This window comes from Protopterus annectens, chromosome 8.part1 (genome assembly GCF_019279795.1).
Source record: "Protopterus annectens isolate FY-2018-M chromosome 8.part1, PAN1.0, whole genome shotgun sequence".
NCBI lineage: Eukaryota > Metazoa > Chordata > Ceratodontiformes > Protopteridae > Protopterus > Protopterus annectens.
In genome coordinates this window covers 315035123-315046257 of record NC_056742.1, presented here as the reverse complement: position 1 = coordinate 315046257, position 11135 = coordinate 315035123, and the positions used below count along the sequence as shown (strand labels likewise).

Below are 11135 nucleotides of genomic sequence, written 5' to 3'. Positions count from 1 at the left end.
ATTATAGTAAAAGTCATCAGTTCCCACCTATTTTATATGACAGCTTTTTAAATGTCTGTTTCCAGCTTTTGTAATACATGCAGCCATTGTTGTTTGGCAGGTTAATCCTTAATACAGTTTTCTTATCCTCAACATTTGGAACCATTGTTACATTTTACAAGACTTTCAAACAAAGTTTGCCAAGTAGACAGCTAACATAGGCCCATGTTACCCTGAAATCGAAGTATGTTATTGCCTGTGCTTCTACTTACAGTAATTGGTCGGTCTGTTTTTTTTTATTATTATTATTGTTCTCTTCATCTTCCCGCTCCCGATTTGAAAACTACTTGTGTACTTTCAAAAAGCATTAACTTTTAGACTTGAAGAAACTGATGTTCTTTTATTGTCTTATCAGCTTGCCTCTGTTGTAGCCTAAAAATAAGCTGAAAGCCTTAAATTTGCTGAAAGAAAACTTTCCATTGTATTTCGTGTTGTCATAGTTTACTCGTTTCCACTTAAAATTTGTTAGATTAAACCAGGGGTCTTAATCCAGATGTTCAGTTATGCACAAGTAATAGAAAACAAATCAGCTATACATATGTTATGATCTGTGTACTTTTGCACCCCATCCCCCACCTGAGCAACCCAAGATTGCAGCATCTTAACTTTTTGTCTAGCTTTCCTTTTCTTTTTGCACTATAATGCCTGCATTTCTTAATACCAACAAAGAAAGAAGACGAAAAAGAGAAAAAAGGCAGCTGTCTAATAACTTTATCACAATCTAGAACAACTAAAATACTTTACTATAAAAATGCAGTTTATATTGTGAAAAGTTTCATAGAAATACTGTACAGAAAAGAAACTTGTTTTTACTTGCAGTTACCTTTTTCCTTTCTCTTTCCCTCCCCCCAGACTCCTTCCAAAAATTAATGAAATGAGGCAAATGCTTTTCAGTTCCTCAGAAGTTTAACAAAGTCAACAAAAGTCCACTCTTTCCAGTTATTCTTATACAGCTCTATTTTCACAAATGTGAACAATACTTTGCAGTCTTATATTTATTCACTAATTTCCATGTCTTTTTGTTCATCTTCCTCTCCCAGCTCCAGATTCTGATTCAGTTCTACGGTACTCATGATTCTTCTGGTCATCTCCTGTGCTTTTCTCTGTCTCTCAAGCAGTCTATTTTGAACAGAGGAAAGGAAAAGGTTTCACTAGCAAAATCTCTATGTGTTTTTAACATAAGAAGAATGAGAAATAGTCCCCTTTTGCTTGATGTCTCATTTTTTTGTTGGACAAACTTTTGCATTTCCTCCTTAGCCTGTACTGCATCAAAAAATGATGTTTTCCTCTTCCTTCTTTTATGCTTAGCATCCATGTTTACTTTAAGCCAAACTATCAATTTCCCCATTTTTCCCCCAAACTTGAAAATAAGGTGGAGAGGATACTGCATACTCACATACCTTGGACGTCCGTAGACAACTCTGGTACTATCTTGACAAAATTAAATCTTTCAGATCTTCTGATCAATTGTTTATTTCTTGTGAAGGTAAGTAGTAGACATATTCTTTGTCTAAACAGACTATAAGTGGTTGTCTAAGGCTATTATCTTTTGTTATACTCAGCAAAACAAATCTATTCTAGGCAGGGTCAAGGCCAACTATACCAGAGCCTTGGCTTCATCTATGGCTTTTTTGAAAGGGTTGGATTCTAGAAGTATTCTAGAAGCTGTTAATTGGTCCTCCATACATACGTTTACAAAGCACTATAAGCTTGATGCATTTTCTAGTTCTAAATCAAGCTTTGTTAGGACCAATTTCCAAGGGCTCCTGGAATCTCCTCCTTCCATCTCCCAAATATATAAGCTAGGTTAATCAACCCATATATCTAAGGCTACTGGAGCAGTGATCAACATAGTGCAGTTGTGCAAGTAAATTTACCATAACAGTAGATGTTTGAATTATTGCTGCAGTAACTTCTCTTTCCTCTATCCCCCTTGTTTTCTTGGTGTGTTTTTTTATGTCGGCCCTTTCAGGGCTTAACCTTCCTCTGTCTGTTGGCATGGAAGACTCTGAAAGGCTTGGTTCCCATAATTGTCTTTTAGTCAGCTCAGCTTTAGTTGTCTGACAGTTTGTGCGCGTGGAAGGTGCCATGAAGCTTTGGAAGCTGTATGGCTGTTAACATCCTTGGCAGGATGATCATTTGAACATGTACTGTTAGTGTAACTTACACAGCTATACTTTATCATTTTAAAATGGTGTACTGAGCAGAATTAACAGTTTATCTTCATAGTGTACAGGGGGCTTGATTGATAAGCATATTCAGTTGGATGAATGCAGTCATGTAGCAGGTCAGTAACTAATTTAGTATTATTTTGGGTGTTTTTCTCTTTCCTTTCCATTTTAACGTGTGTGAAAGTGTTTATAAAGTTCAAACTTTCTCAGTATTGGTGTTTATAAGCAGTGTTCAATGCATTAGTATTCCTTACTTCATTCTGTTGGCAAGCAGCAAAACTACTACACAGTGAGTGAAATGCGTTTTACGATCTATAGACATTCACCTATGAACTTTTTGCTTTGTGCCTGCAGTTGCCACTACAGAGATTGAGGAAACTGGTGAAAGCACCTCTATTCATCTTCCAGATAATGAGAATATTGCTCAGGAACCTGTAGACCAACAGCGGGTGAGTTGAAGTGTGGATGCTGTTCTATAGCTATTCTAGTATTAAAATCAAAAGTTTATTTTTGGAGATTGGGGTAATAAATGCTACTTATGTGCCTATTCCCCTTTTGAAAATATGTATTATCTGTAAAACATCTTCATATTGTCTGTATCACTGTAATATTCTAGTAGCCTGGAGGAATGTGGTGGTGATTCATGTGTTTTAAGACACCTTAGTATGCCTTCTTGCCATGTAAGTAAGATTCTACTTGAAGAAAACTTGTGAGACTGTTTAGTTTGAGAGGAGAGGCACTCCTTTGTGTTCACCATGTGTGTTAGTACTCGTATTGTTTGGAATCATGGTCTCCCATTCCTCACCCATGTGGACTGTGAAGCTGCCAGCCCAGCTAGCTAGAATTTTGTAAATAATTCTTTGTCATTTGTAAATATTGATATGATCCATAGGTTTGTCTTACAAATGTAAAAAAAGTATATGTTATGTGTGTTAAAACTGCATGTTATGTGCCGAGCTTCAAAAATGTAACCACAGTGCACCCTGCTGAAAAAGAGCAGACATGTATATGGACTATATGCCTATGGAAATGTATATTTTCATTGTAGAAGTTGGAATATACAGAATTGACTTGCAAAACTGTAAGAAAATAAGTTGACAATAAAAAGTTTTACGGTGGTGTTTACCACAGCTGGAAGACAGAATGCCTACAGCTAGAGTTTCTTTCTATTGTCTTGAGACAGAGGTAATTACTAGGTTTCACATATAAAGTGTTTTCGCATTGCTCTGTAGCGTCCTAGCAGTTGTACATCTGCGTCACAGAAACGTTACATTTAGGTTCCTTTTAGCCTGGAAACTAACGGCAGAGGTGACAGGAATTATGTAATCTGAGAAAACCCAGCAGAAATGTTTGTTAGTAACTTAAGAACTATCTTAGAGAGAACGGAAGTGCATTTTGTATTTGTATTTGGACCTAGAAACATCCTCTCACCAGCCTAGCTCTGTAAGTAAGACTTTGATCATAGTATTTCTCTTAGAGATAGATAGGAATATAGCAAGATCAGCCTAGAGATTTTCTGTATTTATGTGAGACTGTCCTGCAATGTTGTTTTAAAATATTTCCAGTGATTCTGAACTCTGTTGTCACTGTATTGAGTTATTGAGTATTGTCTTGTTCTTTTATTATTTATTGAATGTATTTAAACCTTTTAATTGTGTCTGGTTTGTTTGTATTATTTGAGATATTTAAGCTCTTAGGATACTTGCATATGTATTTGTACATATGTAACTAAGTAATGTTAGTTTTGGACACACCATTTGGATAATATTAACATTGCACAGTAAAATTGGTCACCCTTTGTTAAGGGCCTTACAGTAGCTGATAAGTAGTGGTTGGTGGCAGCTGGTACTACCTTTATAGTCTGGGCAGAAGGGGGCATAGCTGGTAAACCTGTGGCAACCTTCCCCAGGAGTGTCTGTGTATTTGTATATAGATCAAATCTCAGTGTGTGTGTGTCAGCTACTTGGGCAGGGACACGAAGCACTGGTTGGATAGAGAGGGTGCTAGAGGTTTTGGCTTGACCACTCTGCTGAGATCTTAACCCTGTAGCTGTGCCAGTGGTGAGTCTTCTTTGGGATCTGGAGAAAGAGAAACCAGCACCAGACTGTGATTTCTGTGTGTTCCTAAGGGAAATTGTACTTTACTGTGTGTGTACTTGTCATCCTCACAATGTGCACATCCCTCACTGGTGTTAGTGATGAGGATTGAGGCTCCTTGATTACTGGGCCAGGGCAGGGGTGTCACATGGACATTATCCACACCTGAGTTGTGTCTTGCTTGTTGAAAAAATCCTACTTAGCTTCTGCATTTCTTGCTGCTTTTATCTTCTGATTGTTGCAGATCATGCTCATGGTTTTATTTTTTAATTGAGATAAACCTGCCTTTGGAGACTTGTAAAGTTGGTGGGTAGTGAAAAGTGTTGTCTTTGTGTGCTGTTTATAACTCTTGTTGATATCTGTGGCTAAAATGTAATATATCCATACCATCGGTCAAAACAGGAGCCCTTTCTTGGTGCTTAACACCTCAGAGAAATTGAACTGAGAGAAGAACAGAAAAGGGGTGTTCAAAGGATTTTGCACAAAGCCAATGACCACAAGAAAAGTAATGAGAAATCGTATGATTTCTTAGTCTTTATTGCCTTGTTTAGTCTCGTTGGTTGCCTGGTTCACTGAGGGTTCAGCTACTGTACACGGAATCCTTTGGTCACCTGACAAGTTGAGGTGAATTGACAACTTTCCCCACCACTTGTTCTTGGGTTGAATTCTTGTTTGTGCTATGAGCTGTTAATGCTTCCCACACAAAACACAAGGATATTGCAAGTGTTGATGGTTGGCTAGAAACACTGCTTCCTCTGGTGTTGTGGATTTGATTTTGATGTCTCTTTCAGTAAGTAACTCTTTTGGGGATTTCATTTTCTGAAAAGCCCAAGCTTGGTGATATGTTTAAGGTATATTCTTTTTGCTACACACACAGTTGAAATTTTAATTTTGATGGTTAGCAGTACGAAACATTGTCATATTTAATGTCAAAAAGGGGAGAAAGTTAAATGTAGATCTGATGATGTCCTTTTCATTCTTCCTCAGCGAATGGGATTACAGATCCAATCCTCGGGTCCAGCTCAGACACATACTTTAGACTTCGGATCCAACTCTTGAGCTCCTCCATTTACCCACAAGTCCCACGTCCATCCCATTACCTTGGATCTCATTTGCTACCATCTACTTTTATTTAGTATATCCGTATTGTTACCATAGTTGGTAACTTTCTTTTATATGCCCTTCTACTTTTTCTACCCTCTGTCACAGAGTAAATCTTAAATCTGAAGTAGTTGACTTCATTCTTTCTGCACATATGGGTATACGGAACCGAGCCGGCAAAACTTTTCAAGCATCAGCTCCGAGCTCCAAGCTCCTCCCTTACCTATATTACATCACTTCCTCCTATCTAGCCCCAGATATCGTTTCCGCTCTGAGAGTCAGCATCGTGGTCTCTAAGCAAGGTGGTAAGGTTTTTTTTTTTTGGTCTTTTTGTGATAGTTGAGTGTGAATACCTTTCCCTTTTTTCCTCCCTTCGTGATCGTCATGTTAGTTGTGTAAAAAAAAAAAAGTTATAAGTGTTTTTGTTTGTGATACCGGTTTACAAACAAAAAGTTAAATGTAACGAACCACTCTGGTAAGCAGCAAAAAAAGTCCACGGACTGAAAACCAAGTGCAGATAGCAATACCTTTAATCCAAATAATACCGACAAAACACAAACATCCAATATGTCAAGCGCTTTCACCCAGGCTCTCCCAGGCTTTGTCAAGATGAACTACAACACATTTGAATGACTTTTTATATACAACATCCTTCAAATTAAGAAACAATTATTCAATCATTTAATTAAAACATAATTAAGTACTTCCTCACAGAATTACCCTGCCCTTGTTTTGATATTTACAGAAATGAATAACCCAATGGACAATGTTAAAAACATTTGTGAAACCGATTAAAAAACTATAAAAAACTATATAAAACTATATACTTATCCTTAAATATTTTTGGGCAATAACAGCTAGTATTGTGCAATACAACATGTAGGTCAGTAAAGATTCTATGGAACTAGCTAAATAATACATTTAATAAACCTTCCTAACTAAACTATATATAACTACTATTATACCAGAAGATACCAGTCAGCGACATTTTCTATTCGTGCTCTGAATTACTTGGCACATGTTATCCGACTGCAGCGAGACCTTATATTGGAACTAACTGAATCGCCCCCGGAGTCTCTGTCGCAACAGGACAAGCAGTCTTTCACTGTGAAGATGACTGCATTGAAATCAGTGACAAATACCTCTATGTGTCTCCTCTCTCATGCTACGGAGGGAGCCGCTAGAGCTGCTGGTACAGGTGTTGCCTTGAGGCGTCACGCCTGGATCAGGCTGTCAGTTTGCGGACCCCTTTAAGGCGTCTTTTATCAACGCCCCTTTCAATGGATCATCCCTCTTTGGGAAGACTGTATGTGACACACTAACCCAGAGTGAGAAGGACAGAAAGACTTTGTCAGCCGTCGGAATCTGCAAACTGCACATGAGAAACTTTCAGTGGTTTCTGAAGTCTGTGAGGCTCCAACATGCACATCATCTAAACTTTGTACTTCCTCTTCTTCCTTGAATCAGACAAGAACTTCACTGGTGGATTCAGCAATTGTTTCTGAATCCAGGGATCCCTTTTCATCCCCCTCTATCCCTTTCGGGAATTGTTCACATACGCTTCAGACATGGGATTGGGGGGGTGACACTTGGTTCCATAAAAGTGCAGGGGGTGTTGTCACCTCGTCAGCAGAAGGAGCACATCACTGTCAAAGAGATGAGAGCTCTTCTGCTGACTCTTCAGGCCTTTCATCCGCTTTCTGTCTCCAGGGCCTCTCAAGGTGTTGACAGACAATACCACAGTGATGTGGTATATCAACAAATGGGGGAATGAGATCTTGTCTTCTTTGTCAGTTGGCACTTTTGGTGTGGGATCTTGCTGTCAAGTATCAAGTAATTCTTTAGGCAGTTTATATCCCTTCTGGTCAGAACATTGTGGCAGACACTCTGAGCAGGTCCTCAACTTCATCCCACAAATGGATGCTTCACAGAGATGCGTTTCTGTACATTATCCACCAGTAGGATACTCCTCAAGTGGATCTTTTTTGCCTCCCTTCTGATAAAACAACTTCCTGTGTTTTGTCCCATGTCCTCTGGCATGGAAGGTAGGCACCCTTTCATTTTCTTAGAAATTATGCATTCACCCCCCTTCCTGTCATTCAGAAAGTCCTGGTCAAGATTCAGTAGGATACTCCCAGAATCTTGTTGGTGACTCCCTTTTGGCCATGACAGCACTGGTTCCCTCTACTTCTGCATCTGACTAGGGACAGTCATCACAAGTTGCCTCACAAGGTGGATCTACTCGCACAAGACAAGGGATCTCTCTTCCATCCTCACCTGTCCATGCTTCAACTGACACTGTGGGCAATAGATTTTGATTCCTTACCGACACCTTTTTTCTAAGGACATGCTGCAAGTCATGCAGGGCGGCAGGAAACCTACTACTAGGAATTCCTACTTATCCAAATGGAAGAGGTTTTCTATTTGGTGTCTCCCTCATAACCTGGACCCCACTTACTATGGATGTTCCTGTCGTTCTTTCTTATTTGTGTGAGTTGCTCAATGCTTGTTTGACCTATTAAGTCCCACTTATCAGTTGCCCTTGCTTGTCTGCCTTTTTCTCCTCCTCTAGCTTCTAGATTTGAGGTTAAACAATTTCTTAAAGGCGTCCTTAATATTAGACCTCCCAGGAAGCCTGTTCCTCCTTCCTGAGATCTTTCTTTTGTTTTGGAGAAGTTGACTCAGATTCCTGCTACTTCCGTTTCCTTGCTACATTGTTCTTGGAAGATTGATCATTTGTTAGCTCTTACTATTGCCAAACGGGTGTCTGAGTTGCAGGCCCTTATGGGTTGTCCTCCATTTTTCATCTTTCATGAAGACAGGTGTCCTAGTGCACTAACCCTTCTTTTATGCCTAAGGTGGTTAATGAGCTATCACTGAATCAGTTTATTAATCTGCCTACTTTTTCCCCCGTCCACAGTCTGACAGTGATAGGGTGCTGCATACGTTGGACATGCATTGGTAACTCAGGGTTTATTTGGATAAGACTAAGGCTATTAGAAAATCTGATCAGTTATTTACTTTTTTTCATCCTAGATCTTTGGGACTTGCTGTATCCAAGCAAACCATTTCTTCTTGGATTTATAAGCCTATTTTCTTTTGTTACACATTTCATGGCAAGAGCCTTCCTTCAGTTAACGCTCATTTGCCTGGGCAGATAGCCTAGTATGAACCTATGAACCTATGAACCTATGAACCTATTCTAATAGAGCTGTAGCTTCTCTGGGTACTTTTTTCAAGGGCTTTAGATACTGATTGTATTCTTGAAGCAGCTACCTGGACTTCTGTGCTTACCTTTACCCAAGCACTACAAGTTGGATGGTATCTCTAGAGTTAGGACTGGTTTTACTAATGTTATTCTTCATGACTTTTTAGGGAGCTCTTTTTCACCTTCCCCTCCCAAGTTTCCTGTTGAGCTTTGTCACTCTCCCATCTGTTAAGAATACTGCAGCAAGTGAATTTAAGGACATAGTACAGTTGTGTAAAAGCTTACTGTAACGGTAGATGTCCTTGCTTTCACTGCTGCAGTATTCGCTCCCTCCTTCCATCCCCCTAGTCTTTTGTCTTTCTGGATGTACGTTACCTCCTTGGGTTTCTTGGACTGTGTTCCTATTTGGGCACCCAGTTCTGATTATGGTAGGGCTGAACATCACCTTTATGCCCTATGCTACACAAGGAACATTTGAGTGACGTTTGGTGCACCTTTAAAAAGCACCAAGTAGTCTTTTGGTAGACTGGCTAGACATTCGGGCTTCCACAGCAGGGAATTCCCTCTGTTAAGAATACTGCAGCAATGAAGGCAAGGACATCTACCATTATGGTAAGATTTTACACAACTGTACTTTTCCAGGGAACAAGAGGGAAAAGGGTTTTACTTAAAGAAAAGGCTTTTGTTTACCTTATTCTAAGAAAAGGCTGCCCTTGAAGACTCACTTTCAACTAGTCTGAATGAAAATACTTTATAGTTTGAAAATTGATAATGCTGACCCTGCATTTATTTCTTCCCTTGCTAAGTCCAAAGGCATTTGTGGGCATCATGAGTTTAGAGGGTGTGTACCTGTATATTCCTTTTGACAAGTAGGATTGGAGGTTCCTAAAGTTCTTTGCAGGGCTCATCACTTAATTTCACCTCCTTTTGCTTGACCACTGCTGCAAAAGCCTTTACCATTTGTCAGACATCTGTGGTTGAGTTGCCCATTGTTGGCAAAGGGCATACATATTTACTTGCTCCATATCTGAGACTACTCTATATATACATTTAAAGGAGATACCGGCAGATCATTATGACCTGCAGGCATTCAATCTCCTATGGATTCTGTGAATTCTGAGAACTGTTACACACAGTACTATAATGTGTTACTCGAGCATGGAAGGGCACACCCCTAATAACTTTGTAGGTGAGCACTAAGAATATGCAAAGTGGCCCCTTCTGGTTCAGCATGATCTCACCTGTCTGTCTAAGGCAGTACTGGTTCTCTCACATCATCTGGATTGCCAGGGACTGTCCTGTAGTTTTGCTTAGGTGGGTAGAATTATTGACACAGGGGAACATCATACTATTTTCAGTCCTTGAGACCCACCATTTGGCAGCCTGGAAGACTTAACTTTTAACCCCGTGGGTACCAATGTCTGAAGGCATGCTCATGATAATGAATGAGGCCAGGAAGCCAAGCACTAGGAAATCACATCTGGCAGAATGGAAAAAGATTTTCCTTACAGATTCAAAAGGGGGCTCTGATAATTGACTTTTTTACAGGTACCAAGAGTCCTACAGTATGTTGACAGAATTGTTTCACACAGGTTTAGATTATACTTCTGTTTAGGTCCACCTATCAGCAGTAGTACATGCCTTTCTCTGGACCAACCTGTCCCTTACTCCAAATGGCAGTAAATCCTTTTTCTGAAAGGAGTTCTGTACTTCAAGCCCCAAAGATGTCAATTGTAATACCCTGGGACTTGAATTTTTATGCTGGATAAGGTAAAACTACCACCATTTGAGCCAACAAGATTAGCTTATGTAAAACATCTTTTGTGGAAGATAATATTTTTGGTGGCAATCACTTCAGCCAGGCGGGTCTCAGAAATGCAGGCCCTCGTGCAGGGGAGCCTTTCTTGGCATTTCAGTCAGATAGGATTAGCCTGCACAAGAATTCATCATTTATGCCAAAGGTGGTAAGAAGGTGGCTGTAAATCAGGCAGTTCATTTTGTAGTGTTCTTTCCAAGAAACAAAAGAAGGGGGGAAATAATCCCTTGTTCCCTGAATGTACAAAGTCAGTTAAGGTATTGAATGTATAGTACTAAGGCATATAGAGTGGCTGACCAGCTGTTTTTTTTGTAGATTTTTTTTTTTTAGTAGAAAAAGGCTACCTATTTTAAAGTAGCCCATCTTTAAGTAGATATACCATTGCATTGTTTTCTGACACAAGTTCCTTGGCAAAAGCTTAGCTGAAGAAAGAGGATATTGTTTAGCATTGCTGACTCTTGGGATTTCCAGAGCAAGAGCAGGGTTTACTGCAGTGATGCTAAAGGGCATAAGTATCTTCCTCATCCACAGAGCTGCCAGCCTGCTCAAAGGACTTGAGACAAGCTTTAGGTATCCTCACTGACGTGACTGCAACATTTAGTTACGTGAAAAACATAGTACAGTTGTGTCATCTGTTTGCATAACTGTAGATGTCTGTATGCAGTCACTGGCTGCAGTCCATTTTCCCACTTTTCTTTTAAGCT

General features: G+C 39.6%; 1 protein-coding gene across 5 annotated transcripts in view; it reads left to right on the top strand.

Annotated features, from left to right (window-relative positions):
* The window catches only part of RFWD3 (ring finger and WD repeat domain 3), a 948792-nt gene that overhangs the window by 362201 nt on the left and 575456 nt on the right, over window positions 1-11135 (top strand). For all 5 annotated transcript variants that reach the window (XM_044081898.1, XM_044081901.1, XM_044081897.1 and 2 more), the window contains exon 4: window positions 2565-2659. In XM_044081898.1, coding sequence (XP_043937833.1) covers window positions 2565-2659 — 95 coding nt within the window. The remainder of the gene's footprint in view (window positions 1-2564; window positions 2660-11135) is intronic.